The 21,951-nt window shown below is 35.3% G+C and overlaps 1 protein-coding gene across 3 annotated transcripts in view; it reads right to left on the bottom strand.

Moving 5' to 3' along the window:
- Positions 1–1,035: 1,035 nt before the first annotated feature.
- Positions 1,036–21,951, bottom strand: part of STAM (signal transducing adaptor molecule) — a 38,779-nt gene continuing 17,863 nt past the window's right edge. For 2 of the 3 annotated variants that reach the window (XM_064444722.1, XM_064444723.1), the window contains exons 3-14: positions 19,647–19,722; positions 19,466–19,561; positions 18,781–18,927; positions 18,421–18,511; positions 16,338–16,530; positions 15,931–16,025; positions 14,595–14,683; positions 12,760–12,847; positions 10,074–10,128; positions 9,587–9,740; positions 7,387–7,562; positions 1,036–6,191 (exon numbers count right to left, since the gene is read on the bottom strand). In XM_064444722.1, coding sequence (XP_064300792.1) covers positions 5,942–6,191; positions 7,387–7,562; positions 9,587–9,740; positions 10,074–10,128; positions 12,760–12,847; positions 14,595–14,683; positions 15,931–16,025; positions 16,338–16,530; positions 18,421–18,511; positions 18,781–18,927; positions 19,466–19,561; positions 19,647–19,722 — 1,510 coding nt within the window. In that variant the 3' untranslated portion in view covers positions 1,036–5,941. Of the gene's footprint in view, positions 6,192–7,386; positions 7,563–9,586; positions 9,741–10,073; positions 10,129–12,759; positions 12,848–14,594; positions 14,684–15,930; positions 16,026–16,337; positions 16,531–18,420; positions 18,512–18,780; positions 18,928–19,465; positions 19,562–19,646; positions 19,723–21,488; positions 21,573–21,951 lie in introns of all 3 variants that reach the window. The other variant, XM_064444724.1, reaches the window with a different exon arrangement.

The following is a 21,951-nucleotide window of genomic DNA, read 5'->3' as shown; positions in this document are numbered from 1 at the left end:
TTAAATACTGTGTCACAAACTCTCAAACAGTATTTTCATCACAGGCTTCTCAACAGAAACACGCTTTCAGTGCTTTCCTGCCCCTGTCTTTTGCAAACTCAGTATTAATTCCCCCTCCCTGTTCCAAATAACAGATGTTACATGGTTGATTTCTACACAGTCTGTAGGTCTTTTAGTTCTCTCAACTGAACCAATATTCTCTTGAAACACAGAAATTATGATACTGAATTAACCCACAGTCCGCATACACCACTTACCCTAAGGTGTTTAGCTCACATTTTTAGGAAGAGACCCTAAGAGGCCAAACTGATAATCTGCTGCTCACTGCTCCCAAAGTCCCATGGTGATCTCAGATACTTATATTGGTTTAAGCAAGAAACTTATAAGTTTAGTATTGTTTTAATAACAGCATACGTCTGTCAAGATTATCAAGTTTCAGCTGTGACTGTATTTTAAGCAGTGATGGATTCACAACTAGGCTTTAGCCTCATCTTCAACTCATTTCACATAGATCAAACACCCTAGTTTTACACGACTTTGTGTTACTGTCATTGAAATTAACTGTCAAATAACTGTGTAAATTAACTGTCAAGCTGCCAATAGTACTTGCTCATTGATCCATAAGCAAATATATGCATTAGACTGTATAGTTGTTCTCATTTGTTCTTTACCACCCCTTTAAAATATTCATGCTGTATTTCTTACTGAAAGAAAGAGAACATGCAGCATACTTGAAATAAGATTTACAATGTGTTACTTGGATTTTAGCTAAAGGAAGTTAATGACAGATGAAAAACTTTCGAAGTAAAAATAATATAATCTAGATGTAAGCATCATACAAAAAAAAAAAAAAAAAACACCACCAAAAAACCCCATAACCCACCCAGAACAACCAAAAACCCTGCCTGAAATCAGAAAATTTGAGCTAAGTACTTCTAACAGATGTTGCCTACTGCATCTCCAAGTCCCTCCAGCAAAGGAAGTCCTTTTCTGATTCTTCTTCCATGAAATTTATAAATTGACTTTGCAACGTAATGAACTAAATACTCCAACTTTAATATTTTGCATTCATACCAAAAACAATTAACAGTTTTTACAAAGTGTTATTTACTAAAACAACTGTTGTACAACAGTGCAGTATATCTAAATATATACATATGCCGACATCAAAGGGAGCATCAAAAACAAACAAAACCAAAAATGCACTTTGCTACTGTGCACACTTTATTAAAACCAAAGCAGACTGCAGCAGGCTTCTTTTCCTTTTCATGACAAAGACAAAAATTATTTGGATTTCCAGAAGCACATGCAGGAGAGAAGAACAAAAACTCTTACCACCCTTTTGCCAAGGTAGCAGCATGAAAAAGTGAACTTTAGATCTGCAATTTTACATAGTAGCAAATGGAATGGTTTTAAACAAACACCTGAATTGAAGAAACGAGGCTTCAAAAACATACATAGTGTTTTTTACATATTGAAGCAAAAAGTTCAAATGTCAAGGCCTTCCCAGGTTCTACTGTGGTGTTGGATAGTACACACATGAAGGTTACTGTTCTTCATTGCAGCTTAAAAGGGAAAAGGAGTAGCTGTAGTGCAGACTTGGTCAGCTTTACTAAGATTGAATAACAGAGTGAAAAATGATTCTGCCTGCTGTTAGCAACTGAGGGTTTTGTAGCAATGGAGGGTTTGCAACTTTTACTTTACCTTTTTCTTTAAAAAGAAGCTCCTAATTTTTAACTGGAAAAATTACGCTCCCTTATTTTTCAAAACAGATATACACATCTTCTCCAAAGGGAGTTGCAGTTATGGAATTCAAAGGGCCATTGTAGCTTTAGAGATGTTCTTTTTCATTCTTTCTGTGAAACCCAGCAGACAAGGAATAAGGTAAGACCTTTTCATGTAAAAACTGCATGAGTGACATATGAGTGAAAAAGAATACTAAAAAAAAATTGGAGAATGAGGTATTAAGCAGTTCTCCAATGCAAATCTGATGTTCCTGCCATCTAGACGAAATCAGAGAACTACAATAGCAGCCTGATCAGCAAAATACGTACATGCTATTAAAAGCAAATTTATTTCCTTTGTTACACCTAAGCATGTGCAATCCGGCAGAATTCTCTGACATCTGGTTACTCAAATTAATTTCAGTCGTGTGTCCCCCCCCTCAAAATTCATGAACAGTAACAGTACCATGAGGGCAATATGCTGCTCCACACCTGTTGAGAAGTAATTCTTAAATTTTGTCCCTTTCTACTGTTGTTTTACTGCTGTCTGTATGTACTTTGGCTGGTGACATTAAATACACATCCACATGGGTACCAGTTACTAAACAGAGGTGGGTAAATACGTTGCAACTGATCCTGCAACTGCGCACTCTGGAACGTACAGCCATGACATCAGTGTAGCAAATTTTAACATGCTGCCTCGGTATTTTTCCTGGGATGCTTTACAGTAAATCTTGACATCTCTGTCATGCCCACATAAATGGAGATGATACACCTGGGTAAGTAGCTTTGTTTGTAGAAATGAAATGCACAGAAGGCACTTTCCAGAGTTTGCTCCAGTTCATGAGAAACAAGCCACTAAATTACCCCTTCTGGAGTTAAAGAACACTTTTGTATTCCTTAATGAAAGGGTTAAATAACAAAGCTTATACAAAATATTATGAAAACATTCCAGCCTTTCATTGACAATTTACATGTAAAGAAACAAGACATTAAAAAATTAGGTCTTCTATTGGAACATGAATAACATATCGTTTCCAGGGATTTTTAACTTTCAAAGAGATTAACTTCCTGACGCTTTATTTATTTGCTAAAACAGCTTTTCCATACAGTAGCTGTACATGTACTTTCCCCCTCTCACCAATATTCAGTGTTCAATACCATATAAGACAGAACCTATATGAACTTGCTCATTACAACGCATAAATGAGGAATCTCAGAATAAATCACAGCGGAGAAGCCCCACCAATGGCACCTCCAGGTTCATGATAGTAAACCAGCTGAGAGGAGGTGAACTGAAATATAATCGTTAAATTATCAGTTAAAGAGGATACAAGAGGAGGAGTGAAAGAATTAGTGCAATGACAGCACCTAGCAAGGTAGGAGGCATCACTTTACAGCATCTAGCACATGGGACACAACTAAGCGAGAAGACAAAATAACCTTTTCTCATGAATGAAAAAAAAACAACATGAAGCAGTACAGCTCCAAATTCAATTTAATCTGAATACTGCATCTGTAATGGAAAACGTCGGATGCAACAGAAATGCTAAGACTCCGGACCTCAAAAACTAGTGATCTACTGTGCCAATTGTGGACAACAAAAACTAAGTCAACTAAAATTCACAATTTGTTACAGGACATACCTTAGAGCAGTGACTCTAATAAAGGTATGAAGGAAAATAAAAAGCGTCCATCTTTTTTTCAAAACTTTTATTATACTGAATTTATAGTGGCATTGCAATTTAGAAAGTGTTTTTTTGGTCATGATGAACACAAATGAAAAGTGATTTTAATTGTCTTAAAGATGGATAAATGCCCAAAATGAGCAAGTTGGAAGGCAGAAAAACTGAAGTTTTCAGTGTTCAAAGGAAAAACCAGGAACAAGCATTTCTGTGTGTTACGGAAAGAAGACTTCAAAAAATTTAAAAACAATCACAAATTAGTAACAAAAAGTATTTTTGCCGAGTCATTTCTGTACAGAAGTTCCATAGGCCCTTATTAGGGAATGTGTGACACAACACGTGAAAACCTAATACAGACAGCCAATGTCAGGTGGGCTATTTTGATGCTTCAAGCTCCTCCTTGAATCAGGGCCTAAGAACTACAGAGTAAAAAGTTATTTTCACTTTTGTGTAGAAATTATACACTTCTACACACATTGTTTCTCTGATTTTGGAATAAGTTACCTAAAACATACAGACAACGTTACCTAAATGATACTACATGCCTTTTCTAAAGAAAATAGTCTCTTCAATCTATTAAAAATTACCCATGACAATATGTTGCCTTTTTTTTTTTTTTTTTAGTATTCCCTTTCAAACTCCACAGACTTTTGCAATGACACCAAGTACTGAAGTAATAACAGTTTGTGAGGGTGCTTAAGTATTCTGGAGAAAAAAAAAATACCTGAAAATACTACTATCAAAACAGCCATCTGGCTAGAACATCCCCAACTCGAACACATCAGCTATGGGCATGTTTTATAACCACTCAGGTTAGAAGTGATGCAAAGTAGTAATCTGAAAGCATTAACAGGCAAAATACCAGTGCCTATTAAAACAGTGAAACAAAGGCATGTTAGGTAACCATGAACAGACGCAGGAGTGTATGGGATAACTGAGGTCAGCTTACAGTGCAACGTACAATCGCAACATTTAATTCTGGAAGCATCACGCTAAAATATAGTACACAAAAGCAAGCAAATTCTGACACACATGCTAACAAGACTGAAAATACAGATCCGATGTTGAAGCCATCTAGTATTGCTCTAATTGGAATTAGAGTCGCTGGAAAAGATGAGAGGAAACCAGGATGCATTTACAGAATGAACACAAATGCAAAGTAACAACAGTCTGTGTACAAGAAACTCTAAGCAGGCATATCTGAAGTGATGCCTTCCATCACTGTGTTCCTTTGCAGCACCTCAGCTGTAGAAAGAAAATATCATGCCTTGAAGAGCCACCTGGCTAAGTTACTGAGAAAAGCAAGCGTTTAAAAAAGACTAATGCATGTTGCTGCAGGACAGAATTCAAAGTAACCCGAAGGTGAATGAAAATAAGATGCCTCATAAAATATTCCTACTAGAAGGGCTAATAACTGAAATGGTACAACTGGAAATTGAAACAGATGTTTAAGGCAGAAGTGTTTGTGTAAGAACAGTAAACAGAACAAATTGCTAAGCAAGGCCACAAGAGATAAAATAAAGCCCTGAAGGTTTGTTCAGCAAAGTGATGTAAATGTCCGTAATTCTCCATGTTCTAACTAAGCAGACTTGAATAAAGTAGTGTTACTCATGTTGTGTGTTCCAGTTTAAGACTCCATCGTTTCTCCTCCAACTCAATTCCTCTGTCTTTGGTGTAATCTCTACCAACACACACAGAGTACAGTTCTGGTAAAAAACAGCTTGGAAAAAATAAATTACATGCTTCTCATGATAAAATGCAAGATCCTGATCTGTTGCATGGTCCCACGATATGTTTAGCAGCCTCTGAATAGTAGTTTTAAGTTATTAATTATATCTGAAGCAGAATCATAATTTGCTGTTATCCCCCCAAATCACTTACTAGTTAACTAGTTTACTTTGGTAGATAAGCCGACTAATAGTCATGATACACTTGTGTTCAATTCAAGAAGTAATGAAACCAAGATTCAGATAAGTTTGTAAATTCATATATAGACCGTAGCTTGTAAGTGTAACCACGATATGCAGAATTACTGTTTTTCCTCCACTGGAAAAAGACATCACATCTGTCATAAAACTAGACAAAACTGTGAAACAGGGTTGTCAGTTCACGATTAAAATAAAATAGTAAAGTAAATTATTTTTAAACATTGTGTTAAATATATTCACATGGTCACCATAGCTATACGAAATGGCCACTACTGCAATCACACACTATATGTACATAACATATATGCCACACCAGTTTGCAAGTGTTGAGTTTTCACAGACTAGCCAATTTTACCAACATAAATAATCTTGTACCAATTTTTAGGCATTTGAAAAGGAATTAAATGTCCTAAATACATCCATTCCTCTGCAAAATTAAAAAAAAAATCCTAAAAAGTCAGTGCAAATTGAACTAGTTCACCAAGATAGATTCTTATTAAGCTGAGGATAAACGAAGTGTAAGATATTAAAGGAAGAAACTCATAGAATTGCCAACTGCCTTTAGCAGAGGTTAAAGAAGATTAAGAATCAGAAGTCCTGGATCCTATAGCAGAGCCTTCTGTGAGTAACTATGCTGTGGTTGTTGAGGTGGCGGAGGCTGTGGTTGTTGTGGAGGTGCTTGTTGACTGCCTGCTGTTTGTGGCAGAGGTGTAGACGCTAAGTTATAGTTTGGCACCTGGGACATATTAGTTCCAGCATTCTGATAAGCAGCAACATCAACAGTAGCAGGTGGTGGACTATACACTGAAGCCTGGTTAGAGTAAGTACTGCCAGCAACAGAGCCAACCATTGCACTGAAGGGAAAAAAAAAAAAGTTTGTTAATTAAACAATTTACCAACAGACCAGCAACACTTTATTGCTTCTTCAGCTGTTCTATACGTACACACAAAAACCTCCTAACTCTGGACACCTTGCATATTTAAAACTATAACCCATTAATATCCCAATTAAAACTCAAACACACTCCTCAGATTTAAACACACCTAATGCACCTCCCATGGATTTAAAGCTGGACTGTTAATCTGTACTTTGTTTTATTTTAATGTGCAACATGAAATCCCATCTATCTTCCATTCTGCTCATAAAAAGCCACCAACCCAGCCAACTGTTTTAAATAGCAAAACAAGTCTGGTGAAGTATGCAGAAACTCCTTTTATCAACATATGTCTTACCACCTCAAATAAGTAACTTTGGGGTTCAGGCTAACAAATACTTTAATAACTCAAGATAGATGTCTCTCCCAACTTTATAAAATAAAATTATTTTATACAGAGAGCCTAAGAAAAAAAAACCACAAGAAAACCAACAAAAAAAAACAACAATAAAAACCCAAAATCATCAAACACAAAATCCTATCTCAGGTCAATTCAAAACTTTTTCACAAAACAGAAAGCCACTTGTAGCTCCTATATACAGGGAAGCTGTATACGCTTTAGTGAGGTAAGTGTTTATAGCCCATTCACATCTTTTCCAAAATGAGCAGAATTCTCCCCATGCTTCCACAGTACAATATTTGAAAAAAAAAAAAAAAAAAAAAAAAAACAATACAATGAACACTATCTCAGAAGTTATGCAACGCCAACCAGAGCAGCAGATAACTTAATATACATTTAATGGTGAAGATTATCTTAAAAAAGAACAAAACGAAAAACCACCACAAACCCCAAAACAAAACCGTCAGTCATGTCTGTATCATTTTCTCTAATTTTTTTATATGAAAGAACTATACATATAAAAAAGGTCTATATTTCTTATATATAAATTAAAAACTAGAGAAAATTATTAAAACAACAGAGAAGTTTGAAGTTTGTCAGGAAATTTTACCAAATACACCAGTAAAAAGCACACTGGAAATAGCTGACTGAAGTATCTTTCAGCTGTGTTTAAAATTATACTTCTGTAAAAAAAACAAATGTCCTTTAAATATTTTCTGTAGTGCTTTATGTTTCAATTGATTTAAGCTTGAATACAGAAATACTTAAAATTACTTTGTGTAAGACGTCTGTGCAGGCTGGCCAGGCAGTACTGAGCTGGCAGATGGAGTAACTGTGCCTTGGCTGAGAGAAGAGAGTTGTTCAGGAGGAAGATTATAGCCTTGAATATGGCCCATCTGTGCACTGCCTGCCACCAAATATGCATTACTTTGAGGTTGCCCCGGATAAACCTAGGAAGTTAAATACAGGAATATTAAAAATAAAATACAAGAAAATTTGGTATTTAATATCTGATTTTAGAACTTAAAGGCAGTCTTTCAAAGCTTTTATTACAGATGTTTTAATAGAAAGCAACTGATTGTCTTCTATTAAGTGTTGCAGTATGAAAAGATTACACTATTTACATTTCTAACCTCCAGTACCAAAACGGTCAAATAGTTTACTGGAAAACTTGTTTTCCAAGTTTTATTGTAATTACTGTCACTCACGCTAATTAAGAGCTTCTAATTTTGAATTAAAATACTGAAGGATTTAAATCATGTAACAAATAGCAGTACAAAGCAGAATACTTTTTGATGCTCAGATAACTTTCACTAAGTAGAACAGTTAAAATGGAAAGCCAATAATGGATTATCTTCATGTTGACTGTTAACCTGTCATTTCATGTAACTGTTGAGAATGCCATTGCAAAATTGTTTGAGCAGGACAGAAAGGAAGAAGAGACCTTAAGAAAATTTCAGTTGAAAATAAGGTAATATTTTACAACTAGCTAGAGGAAAAGCTTGCTAGTAGATGTGTCAACTGTATTCTAAGTCAAGACTAAATTTCTAAACCCTATGCTTTTGTTCAATCATTAATTACTTGGCTTAACACAAATTATTAGAAGAAATTATCAGGTCTCATCTACAATTGAGTTCATGTAACTTTACAATACACAGCCCTCCTACCATAAGATCCATGAACCTCAGATGACATACTGCTGGAAGTCTTATCAATATCGCAAAAGAATTTTAGAAGGCAGCAAAGGCATGAGCCTCCTAAGCTTTCAGAACTTTATACTGGCTCATCTTCACTCCAAAATCCATTTTTTCCCTTTAAGAATCCACACACATGTCCATTTATAAAACAGTAAAATTATATGATAGGGTCACAACATGATTGCTTATCATATATGAATGGAAGACAATGTTCCTCTTAATGATGCTGCAAAAACATACATCCTCCTCTTAAAAGACACTGAAAGAAAGTACATATTTGTAGGAAGCTAAAAGAACTCAATGTGCTTCAATGTTTATATAATACCATAATACTGCATAGGTATTAATAAATTGGCTTGAATTTTTTTTACTCACTCAAAACCCAAGTAAACTACTGAAGAAATAGTTTGAAATGTTATATATTCCTATAAACAGGAAAATACAGCAAGCGTGCTTTAGACCATGGAATTAAACATTTAAATGTTAAATTAAACCTTTTAAAAATACCGTAGTATATGAATAAGCTAAAAGACCTACTCAGAGATAACAGTCAACTACATGGAAATGCTGTCTTGCAAGAATTATATTTTTTAGTTTTAATAATTTAAATGCTAGATGCTTTCTATTGATATTTCAAAAAAGGAAGCTAAAGGAAAGTTTGATTTTAGGGTGGGGAGGGCATAATCTTAAACATGAATTGTACTCCTTTGGTTCTTTACTTTCTTTGACCCACTATACAAAGACCTGGTAGCTTTGATTTTTCATTTTATGTGCAACTCAAAGCACATGATGGATTTTTTCTTGATCGAAAAGAATTGAACAGAAAAGAGCTAAAAATGTTAGAACGTGCAATAGGAGAATATTCAAAGCTTGTAGCTGAAAACAAACAATTTTTTTTAAACATACTGTATTGAGAGAAAACACTGCTCTTTCATTTGAGATTATCTCTGAGGGAGCAAGATGATTTTAACCTAGCATTAAGGTAACAAAGATCATAAAGAGAGATTTCCAACTCAGAGGGCAAAGTAGGGGGAACAACAGAGCAGAAATAAGAAATAAATTATTGCTTCCAATCAACATGCTCCACCACACTTTATATATCAGTATATATTTGTTTTAGTAATGTAGAGAAGTAGACTAAAACAATATTTGAGCATGTTTTGCAAAAAAGTTAGCTCACGTGAAAAAACTGTTTAACATTAATAATTGATAAGAAATCAGCTAAAGCTCAGTATGTACTTGATAACGTCGATGGCTATTAAAGGTTACATACATACCTGAGAGCCAGAAACACCAGATGACTGCATATAATACTGTTGGTTTTGTAGTTTTGCATACATGGAATACATGGGGTCTTCATTCATCAATTTGTTATACAAAGAAAGAGCCTCCATTGCTTTAACATTGAGCTCTGAAAGTTCTGAATGTTTCCTAGAAAACATATTTTACAACTTATTCTACAATTTAGATAACTTCAGTACAGAACAGACAATACAGGGAAACTTCCACGAGGTGTGATAACCAACATACTTTTACTGCCTCTGAAGTGACGCCTGATAAGTGCCATAATGTCAAACAGTAAGTACTATAAAATATTATGTGATTAGGAAAAAAACCCTTCAGACCTCCCCCTGGAGGAGAAGCTACTAATAAATACGCCTGTTTTCTTTGCCAGTATTCACAGAAATGATTAAGATATCATTAAGTAACAACAGTGGTATTTCTAAGAATGAATCTCGAGTCAAAACACATCTACTTTTTTACCTGTCTATATCTTCCAACTTTTCATCTATGAGAGGTCCCATCTGGTGGCACATTGCTAGAATAGAAGGACATTAAAATGTATCAGAGTAATAAAGATTTCCATTCTGCAAGTCAGAAAGTATATTTTTAAAAAATTATGAGATAGAAATGCATAGATGCTAGTCCAAATTTTTTCTTAACTATTTACTATAATTTGTGTGCCAAGAAAGTTATAGTAACAGGGGAAGCATCATGAACAATTTAAGAACGAGATCCAGCAGGAGTTTTCAGTAGTGATACAGTTTAAAAAGTAAACGTTAAAAAGAAAATAAAAATACAGTGAAACAAAACACATTTAATATCCAGGGAGTGTAAAACAAACTATTTTGCGTAAAAAAAGTTCAGGTAAATCTGAAAGGTGATCTATTCTTCAAGGAAGATTTGCCACTGCAACCTAGATCATGTGCTCAACTAACATTACAAAACAACGAAGGAGAAAACAGGTTGCAATGATTCAAACCTTCTACACATCAAAGACACTAATAGCACAGTGCTATGTCACTGGAATCCTAATTCGGGGATGGAGGCTTTTTCAAACCACTAACATGTGCAAAAAGCAACACAAAAACTTACAGAAGTACAATGGAAAAGCATCAAAATAATAAAAAATGCATCCCTGCCAACTTTCAGCACAAAGACATGGGGCTCATGTAACTGCCAAGCAAACCACAGTTAACTAACAGATAGACTGACTTTGTCAAATGTAAAATAAACAGACAAGAAAGCTCAAAGGGTATACTACAGTCTAACCCTACTCCAGAATGCAAAATGTGCCCACTTATCCAAGCAATTAACTATTTACTAATTGAGAGGTGTATTTAATCCCAAGAGCCTCTCAACATTCAAACTGAAAGATGAGAAAAAAAGATTCAGGCACCAAAGATGACCTAAATGCATTATAAGCAGCTCTGGAACACTATCTTCACTCCTGGTTTTCCCAAATTAGAGATGCAGAAGGTCCTGAAAGCCTCTGGGCCATGATGCATGAAAGGGCATCATTGATGCATTCTTTGAAGGCAATTCCAGGTAAGAGAGGAGTTGTATGAAAGGTACCCATCTTCTTCTTTGCACATGGGATCAGTAACACATTGGCAGAAATGCTGGGAAAATATGTAAAACCTGGTGTAAATCCTGCCTATTTTTATGTATAACACAAAGCATGGTAAAACGGCATGACAAGGATAGCTTAGTTGTCTGTACGCTAACATGATGACTGCACTGCTGCCAACTACAAACCCTGGGCTACTGAAAGTGTTGGGATAAACTCTCCAATTTGAAGACATTTGTGACTGGACATCTGGGTGGCAGAAGAAAATGAAGCGTTTTTTTGTCAAATTTGATCAGCACCTGCCACCCCTGGTAGGAACCCAAGATCTCATCTATAACATCTATAACAAAATTCTCAAACTATGCCAAAAATAGTAGCTACCCAAAGCCTACCTGAGTGTAGAGTAAGTAGTCTTGAATATGGCATTGTAAAACTATAAACTGCCATATGTTTGGCAAGCGCTCTTGTAGGTATCCGGGGAGTGATCATCTGACTACAGTACAGCTTTCAGATTCTAGGAGTAGTCCCATGGCTTAATATAAAATTCAGCATTGTTCTAATGATCTCAAGGCATTTTGAAAGGAGATTCTAATGGTAGCCATACCTGGAGGTTGGCTGATAAGCATACCTTTAATTTCTTTGCCTCTGTCCTGGAGCAGATATAGGGAAGCCAATTCTTAGACAACAGCCTCTATAACTGTATTTGGTTCTTGGAAGAATAAAAACATTCATGTGTCTTTTTACCCCCTTTTAGCTTTAGTGGAACTAGAATATGTGCAAACACGTCACTGATGTGCAGTTCCTAAACTAGGATTCATTTACAGGTACGATTAACCAGATAGGTGTGCAAAGGTGGGGGATATTCAAAACCTTACAAGCTTACACACTTTTCCCAATTAACTTCTAGATAGATCTGGAATCTGCTGTTTCCTTAACAAAGTCTGGCCCTATCTGATTCATCAACTTAAGCTGATGTTCTGTCTCATAAAGGGTAAGTTTCTTTACTTCCTTCTCCAAAGTCCCCTTCCAAAATTTTTGCTGCATCTATCAACTCGGGTAGAATGGTGTATAATGCCTCTTCGAAGAGGTAGTCTGAATCATCTGAGTCTAAAGGGCTAGTCTAATTTGTAGCACTCTATAAGGTATTTGCTAATATTGAAGTCCTACAGAAATACACGTGCAAGTGAAAAGCATGTGGGACACCCACAGGTCTATTCTAAGCCTCAGTAGTATTGCTGCTTCCTCTCATGGAATGTTCCTTACACTCCTTTTGCAACTCATGCTGTGCTACCCTACGGTGGAAGAAAAATGGATGAGTAAGATTGAATTAAGTATTCCTGGGCCTTGAAAATGAAATGAATATGGAATATAATTTCCCTGAGAGAGGAATGGGCTTGTTTTAAGTTAATATTTTGTACTTTGGTCTCTTAGATGTGGGAAACAGGAAGTGAAAAGGTAATTACGGCTCAGGCACTGTTCTCAGGCATGCTTGTGGTGTGCACATGAAGCTGAAGTAGTTTCAGCTTAGTTTCAATTTGTTTTGATATAGGTAATTACTAGAGAAGAAAACAAAAAAAAAAAGCCATGAGATTTTCTTACCCTCAAGATGAAGCAATTCTGGGAGGTCTGGCTGGTCATCAGATGGATCCGCACTTTGTAACATCTGCAGGAGTTGATCCATTTTATCCTAGAACACAAATTGGGTAATCAGAACATATGTGGGGGGAGAATTAACACTTTTGGGATAGTAAGTTAAAGCAGCTATTTACAACAGTCATTTGGATCTCTTGGGACTTGGAAATCATTTAGACTAAGAAAATACAAATCATACATGCTACTTTACAGGAATGAAGATGCTTGAACAAGGGAAAGCCAAGGTTACTACCAACAATTTTTATAAGTGGAATGTGCAGAATACCCCTTTATTCCTGAAAATCCTTCTAAACGGTATTTTCTGAGAGGTTTCTATTTTCCATTCTAGTTATTACATATGCAATACTACCACCTAGTGGGATTAGTGCAAATGTTTTGACAAAATACATTGAGAGAGTACTTTAAGAAGAAATGTGTACTTAAAACTAAATTCACTGAAAAAACTACCCTGCATTTTGTAAATGTATGAGGCCTATCAGTATATGAGCAACGTCATTACTAAAGAGTTTTTTAAGATGATGTTTGGAGGGGTTACACAGTTGACTTCAGAATAAGTCATCCTTGATTAATCAGTTTGAGTGCAAGGCATTTTATAAAATTACAAAACGGTGGAAAATTAACAGGCATAAACTTTTTGAAAAGTAGGTCTTGGAGAGAACTATATTGCTTAACCAAACATTACATATAAACAATTGAAAAATCACTTTTTAGCTGAGTGCTATCAGATCAACAGCCTTTACCAGGCCAGAGTTATATAGGTTTTATCAAAGTAGAAACTGAACCTATGCTTTTTCCTCCTTAACCCCAGGAAAGTCAGGAAGAAGCCGAATGAACTACTTCCTTAAAAATTACACTGTGATAATTCTAAAAACAAAACAAGACAATAAACAAAGACAGAATAACAGAAGACAAAAGCTGGAAGGCACCTCAAGGCAGGCCTGAGATAAGCTATTTCGGCTGATTACAGACTAACTTATATCTCTTCAGCGGAAGAATATTTGAAGCAGGAGTTAAATAAGACTTTAGGAAGGCAGCAACTGATTTTCATTTCAAAAAACAATGACAGAACCCTAGTTGAGAAAGAAATGGAAGGTCATGAGAGAGGAAGCAAAAAATTCTGAAGAGAACAGTTCTAAGCCCCCTGGGGGAGGAAAAAAAAACCCAGACCAAAAAACAAAACAGACAAAAAAAAAAACACCACACACAAAAAAAAAAAAAGGGGGGGGGGGGGAGGGGGGGCGGGAATAAAGGGGAAAAAAGGCAGGGAAAAACATCCTAGGCTGAGAGTTCCTGAAAACCTTGCAGAATCACTGTGGTGAGATTGTGCAAATCTCACTAAATATTACTTACAGAGCATAGAAAGCTCACAGTTTTCAGAGGAGAGATCTTTCAGGCTAGGGGAAGACAGTGGTGGTTATATGGGAAATAAATCTAAGCCAGCATTCAAGATACTCTGAGGTATCCTCAAGTACTTAAAGCAAAACTTGAAAGTAAACGCGTAACTCCAACCAAGCTTCTAGTTTGGAAGTGAACAGCTGTACAACCTTGGAGTACGGCCCTACATGGGATGCAGTTTTCAAATTCAGTTTCACAAAGACACATGAATAAATTAGAATACTGCAGATAACTTATTTTTAATTAAATCAACTTTTCCTTCCCATTCTCATTTGATTATGTTCTCCTGATATTTCAAATTGTTTCTGAGGTACAGGATGAAAAGGTTAAACATCACATATTTAAAGGTACCAGCAGCTGAAAATCAGTACTTTTATCACACTTACTTCATCAATATAAACTGGTTCAGGCTCAGGCTCTATTGTCTCTACTTGAACTTCATCACTGAACTGCACTGTTTTCTTCTCAGCTTTCACTGAAAGACAAACAGATTTTATTTTGTAAAATAAACAAAACAATTACATAAATGTTATATAGCTAGCATGTTGCCCAAGTTCTTAGCATTTGAAACATCTACTGTGAAAATTTAAAAAAATTAGTATTTTGTTGATCTGTGAAGGCCAATAACATCTCTGTAGAGTTAAACAATTTTCATAAATGAACATGTAAATTGCATTAAAAAAAGACATCAGTTCACACAAGGTCAATAGAAACATGTTTTAGCAAGTAAATGTCTTTATCGTCGTCTCCCTACACATAACATATTAATAAGTCATCAGGAAAACAGACAGAGAGAGTGATTAGAAGAAATAGGGCTTATAAGTCAGGTTTAAGAGAAAACTGGTAAAATCATCTCTGTCAAACTGGAGCTTTCTTTTCTCCAGAGCAAAGTATAGAATCAAGAGATCTCAAATTTTGCTATTCCTTCTCCATCAAATAGTACCTGCAAAAGCATCCTACTCCTCTGTAGTAGAGGCCACAACAAAGAAGCTGTCAAATACTACTCTTATCAGTTAGTCTTAATATAGAACAGATGAATTCTGCTGACCTGCTCACACCTTCGGCACACACATACTGAGATCACAGGAGATTTATCTTGCAAACACATCATATTTACAGAAATCAGTTCTAGTATATTAAAACCTTGTCTAGTATTTAGTATTTTTAATAAATATTTAGAGTAGGTTAGACTGATATAAATAGATAAAAGAAGATTAATAGTATGCAGGGGAAAAAAAAGATTCCTTCCATTATGCACACCTACATACCTACAGTAGGCAGGTTTCTTGAATTGCTTGAACAGTGGTAATCTGTCTCTGACTCCCATCTGGCCACAAGCCTTCAGTTTTTCCTTGATTAGATATGTACCATTGCAACCAGGCAAAAAGGCAATTTGGAAAAAAACTGCTGTTGCCTACATTCATCTGGGTGTCAATGAAGTTGTTAAATGAGTCTCAAGGAAGCAGTAGTCAAAGTCAGCAGTAGACAGCATCATATTTTTCAGCAGATGCCAGCTTGGGCAACCTTGGTCTCACACATAAAGATATGACTGTCATTTCTGAGAGCACAGCAAAGGCTCCTCAGTTTTACTTTGAGTATCACATTAACTTGCAACTGACCTCTATCATAAGGGAAAGGAAATAGCTAAAGTACATCATAACAGAAAAATCCCTTGGGCTGTGGCAAGGCTTAATATACATACATAAATGTAGTGTTACTTACTCATTTCTGGCTCAGCAGAAAGATCAGCTGTTACAAAATTAGATGGAAACAATCCTATACCCTGATGAGTTTCACCTTTCCACCAATTTGGATCACTAAAGATAAAAAAATAATTAAAACCCCCATACATTAAAAAACCCATACTCACATGGAATTTTCCTAAGAATTACACTGTACAAGGCATTTATATTACTTGTATATAAATACAGTTTGTATATACACAAAAATCTTCATGCAATTACATTTGTATGTAAAAAATCTAGGAGGTAACTAAATAAAGTATTTAATATGTAAATATATTTCATTGCAATTGTATTCCAATGTATGCTTTTACACAGAAGATACAATTATTCTCAACTTATTTTTACAGTCTAATATACTTCTAATAGGCATTCTATATAAATTACCTGTCATCAAGGATAGTTATAAGTTCTCCAGCTTTAAAAGTTAATTCGTTGTCTTCAGCAGCCTCAAAATCATAGATTGCACGAACCTTTCGGCCCTCATGTTTGTGATTTGTTAAAAGGCTTGAGGTGCTCGGATACAAACTGGAAAGTGTTGTCTGCTGTTGCCTTTGTTCTTTTAGTGACAGTTCAATAGCTACAAAAGAAGAGTTACACACATAAAAATTCCCTATAAAAATGGGTTGAATTATATGAAAATTTAACTCTGAAAACTTTTCGTATAATTCCATTCCTGTTGCATCATAATCAGCTTCTGCCTTTCACTTCGAAATCATGGTGAAAAGCAAAAAGATGTTTTACAACTAGAGAGCACAATTCTGCCCAAAGATTTACTGAGGCTTTCAACACGAAGAGGATGAATAAATAGCACTTAAGCACAAGTGGGATAACTCAGTGAAGTCATCCATTTTTTAATATTATTGTATTGTTATTATCTTGAACTGATATAAAGCATTTACATTCTTACTAGCACATACATGATATTCAACTTTTCCAGATCGCTTGGAACATTAAAAAGATAAAACTGTTAAGGTACACACTGTTTCTCTGTTAGATCAGGAGTCTTTAGTCTGAATTCATATAATCAGAGAATCACACAGAGTGGTTGAGGTTGGAAGACACCTCTGGAGGTCATCTTGTCCAATCCCCTGCTCAAGCAGGGTCACCAAGAACCGACTACCCAGGAGTATGTCCAGATGGCCTTTGAATATCCCCAAGGATGGAGACTCAACAACCTCCCTGGGCAACCACTGCCAGCACTCAGTCACCCTCACAGTAAACAAGTGCCTCCTTAATTCATAATTAAGAAAAAGATCTTTTGCTTAGACAAGTAAAATTCCATCCATTCCTGTTCTCTCCCTATCACTCCTTGAATAATTTTACATTTCGTGGTCATTTTCAATTAAACTTAACTGATCTGATAGGTTTCACTCATATTAAACTCCTCCAAGTTTGTGAAAAAAAATCATTACATTTAAGAAGGGACAGAGCAGGACACACAAAAAACCAAACCAAAACAAAAGAACAAACATTAGAGAACCCACACAGAATCTGAACTTTTGAGACACAAATCCCTTGAAAAGTAGACTTTGGTGAGTCAACTGTTGAAGAAACCATTAGTAGCATATACGATGGGCTAATGGCAATTTAAATAAATCAATGTTATATCAAGTAATAGCTAAACAAAAAAAATTTCTATCAAAGATGCGAAACTACAAACATCCACCAACTACTACTGCAAGAACTTCACTCACAGTGTTACAACTTTAAGCCCAAAGCGATGCTACATACAAGGGCTAACATTTGATGTCTTCACATTGCTGAAGTTTGGCCTCAAAAAACATTACCTAGACCATAAAGATGAAACCACTCTAAGAATAACTCTTCACACATCTGCTATAGGATCATTCAATTACCTTAAAATATACCTTAGTGCAACAGTAAATAGAAACCATCCTAGGTTTGTTTACTGGGACTGCATTGAGACATTTAACAGCCACTAATGCTTACAGCAATCAAAGTCTTAAAAGTATACCACAGAAGCAGTATTCAAAGGAATAAAAGTTTAAAGTAATACCAAGTTACACTCAAAATACTGAATCCAACTTTGCATACAACTTATACTATAATCCTGATTTGCTCCTTCCACCAAGTGTTAAACTGCAAATGAATGTTCTTTACTTGCCCCAGTAAGAGGGAAAATCCAAGTGCAGAACTTGTATCAAACATTTCCATAGTGGAACATGTCCTTAACATGAGATTTTGCAGATTTTTTTACTGTTATTTTGCTTTGGCGGGGGGTGGGGGTGAGGGGTGGGGAGAGTTAAAACCAGGAATTTTTCATATTTTTTACCCATAGAATCTCTAACCCTCCAGGAAGGGTACCAAAAAAAAAAAATGGAAATAGAAACCATAACCACAACCCACAACTATACTGTTCACACAGAGGAAGCAAGCAAAATATTTGTTCCTGCTTTATTTGATATCTACCAACATATTCAGCAGGTCAGCAAGTAAATGCACTCACCTTTAGCTAAATCCTCCTCTTCCTTTTTGTTGGCTGCTGTACCAGGATCTTTGGCAACTAGAGCTGGACTTGCTTTTGCCTGTTCAGCAGCCTGGCCAAAAGCGAAAGATATGAAAATGAATTCAACAAGAAACTGACAATGCATTAAGCTCACTGTTTTGATTTGTGTTCATCTGCAATATAAAAATCTAAAGTAAATCAGAGCATTTCATGCCTCAAAGGAAAGCTTTATTAAGACAAGAAAGATTTTATTTTGTTTCCCAAACACATAGAATTCAAGACTACAAACTGTAAAATACAGAACTGAAGATAAAAAGAATTTGTGATACCCTTTAAGAACAACCACAAAATGTAATATACCTGTGAACCAATAGCTGGGAAAGTAACTCCTTGCTCCTTAAGATTTTTTATCATAGCAGATATTAAACTCAGCTGTGGGTCGTTCTTGAACTCATCAGTCCATTCCACCATAAGGGCTTTCAGCTTTTCACAGACTTTTGGATGACCCTGTAAGCAGAGTAGAAACTAGTTAAATAATGTAGGAATCTGTTCTTAATTCCTTAATTTCAAATAATTTCATGTTACTGTCAGTTCAAACTACATAGACACTTTATTTTAAAGTCAAGTGTATCACTAAGGGACACCTTTATTAGAAACGGAGAATAGTACACCAGCACTGTGTTTGTACTACTACACTATGCGCTAGGCCCAAAACAGAGTAAACCAAGGTTATATAAAAGCCCTGTATTATCTCCATTTCCCACATCTGGATTTAGTATTTCATTGCTGTTATTTAACATGAAAAATAATTTGTATATTTACAAATTAACCTCCCCTGAACAGAATACATAAGTAACTGTAGTGTGAAGTGGCATTCAGGAAGTTCTTTCTCACAGTCACAGTGTTCCCAGTAATCTTGCATCCTTCCTCCCACCACCAAATTTCCAGTCTCCCAAAAGTAGATTCCATTCCATTTTCATATTACCCCAATTCTCCCTCTGATTTAGCTTTTCTATGAATTGTATAAATCAATGCAATACATTACCTTATTCAACACATTGCTTACTTCACTGGCAAAATCTCTGGAACAGACTTCTAAATGAAAGATTTTACCACAGTTTGATACACATGCTCCTAGAAGCTAAAGAAAGAAAGATTAAAACTCAGAAGAATTTTTGCAATACAACTTTTCAGCAACAAAAAGCACTACATTAAAAAGCACCTACTGTTAATGCTTGCATAGCAACATGGGGATCTTTATGGTTCACTCTCTTCATAATGGAACGGAGACAGTCCTTAGGCCTAAAAAATACAAGACAATTTAAAAAAAATGTAATGGAATGAATATTTCCTATGCCATGCATGACAACGCATGATGACATTAACAGACAGCAAGCTCTCCCAATCAACGTCAGTAAATTATTCAGTAGCTTACAAGTGCAACATTAAATAAATTACTGCCATTAATGGTTGTAGCCATTTTTATCTGTAGGATTGCCAGCCTTCTTAGTTATGAAAACCTCTCAGTAAGTTACATTACCTTTTGTACTTAGTGAGAATTACTGTAAATACTCCAGAAATGCATAAACCCCCTTACAATTAGAGAATGGTAATTCTCTGTAGTCCATGCACCTACTCCTCCGTATTTCACATACACACCAACATTTGCTTACATACTGGCTACCGACACCTTTTTGCTACTCTTTTTTTTTTTTTATCACCACTACATTCCTCAGTCTCTTTTAATCTACAGAATAACATTTATAAAGAAGATATGCAATGAACCAACAAGTGCTAAAAAAATTATTAGACATTTTACCTCAAGATTTCAAAACAATTAAATACAGAATTCAAGTCTTACTAATGTTGTAGTAAATAGAAATAATGTGGAAAGGAAATTTAATAAAGAATTTGAATAGGAGTTCAGACACAGTTTAGCATATTAAAATCTGTGACTTTCTGTTATTTTGTTCTGTCTTTAAAGGTGGTGGAAGGCTGAGTGAGGTTGTGGTAGGAATTATCATGGGCGTACAAGCATTATCTGTTTAATAGCCCTGAAAAGCTAACCCTGAAATAGGGTAAGTAGGGGAAGAGAAAAAGAGAAGGCAAATTTAAACTAAGAGATTTCATGCATTTCAGGAGTATTTACAGTAACTTTTCTTTCAAGCAAAATTATTTTTCTAGTGAATTGATATCCAAGAACTAACACGAAACTTAGGTATAAGTTACACCACTGCTTGGCTATACTTTATTTGGCAGTGTCTACATTTTATAGAAATGTCCACTTCACACTTAGTAGTACTAATTATAGAAAATGCTGTCACACAGCAAGACTACATATCACTTGGTGTACACCTTCATATAACCAATTATTACAAATGAAGGCTATAAGGCAGGCACTGCCTGTTATTGATTAATTATCCAAAACTTCTCATATATTCACTTTAACTGAGAAAGAATACATGCTAAAATTTCCAGAAATAACTGCTTTTTTTAACCATTACTTCATGAGTGGGACTATCAATGTGATATAGCACAAGCACAAAAAAGTGCATGCCCATTAATTGTTAAGCCAGTATTTATAAACTTAGGATGCAGGGTCAAGAGCTTAGCTGTTTAGGAACAAGAATATTAGCCTAAGATTTTTTTAGTAAGGAACCCAAAGTCTTATTAAAAAATAATAAAGTAACAAGGGAGGCTCAAAACCAAATGATCTTCCACATGTGTCAAGTACAACTCTGAAAAGGTAGAAGAACCAATAAGAAACACCTCAGTAATGCATAAAAATTCCTTTTTAAAAAAAATATTTGCTCATAAATTTAACAGGAATTATCAATATTTCAGTGTTAATGTTTTAACATATTACATGTCTAAAATAAAAATCTTTTGATTACATCTCCACACACAAAAGAAAAACCCTAGGCTTACCAACGTTTAGTCACACAGACTAAGAATCCCTATTCTAGGCAGAACTGTAATCCTTATTTTTGCTTCAAATTAATTCATCATACAATTTAGTTTGTAAATTATTACAAGCGTTATGCAGAAATCAGAGGGAAAGCACGCACCCCACAAGAACAGAATTCTATTTATTAGGCATCCCTCCAGACCATGCTACACAAACATCAGGCCGCAGTCTTGCTTCAATGATTCTACAATCAAAATTTCAGAGGCAGCACAGTGAGTGGGAATAACAAATCAGTAGGGGGAAAATAGGGCAAGATAAAATAGAAGCTATATAAGTATATACTAATATATCCAAAAACATTCACAATAAACTTAAATTTTAGTTTTAGAGAGTAAAAAGTAATTTATATTTTATTTAACAAAGACAAAATTAACAGCAATTGGAATCTAAAATACTACACTGCACAAAACATTCCATATATTTTCATGAATTTGCTGTTCATTTATAGTCCAAGGTAACGGACTGTGGGGCTCAAGACTACACAGTTCTCCTCCTTGCTCCTTTAGAAACAAGCTAGTCAGAGAGCTTCCTGATCAGCCTTTTAGACACAAACTGCAATGACT

This window comes from Phalacrocorax carbo, chromosome 2, assembly GCF_963921805.1.
Source record: "Phalacrocorax carbo chromosome 2, bPhaCar2.1, whole genome shotgun sequence".
NCBI classification, from domain to species: domain Eukaryota; kingdom Metazoa; phylum Chordata; class Aves; order Suliformes; family Phalacrocoracidae; genus Phalacrocorax; species Phalacrocorax carbo.
This window is presented reverse-complemented; position numbering and strand designations above follow the sequence as displayed.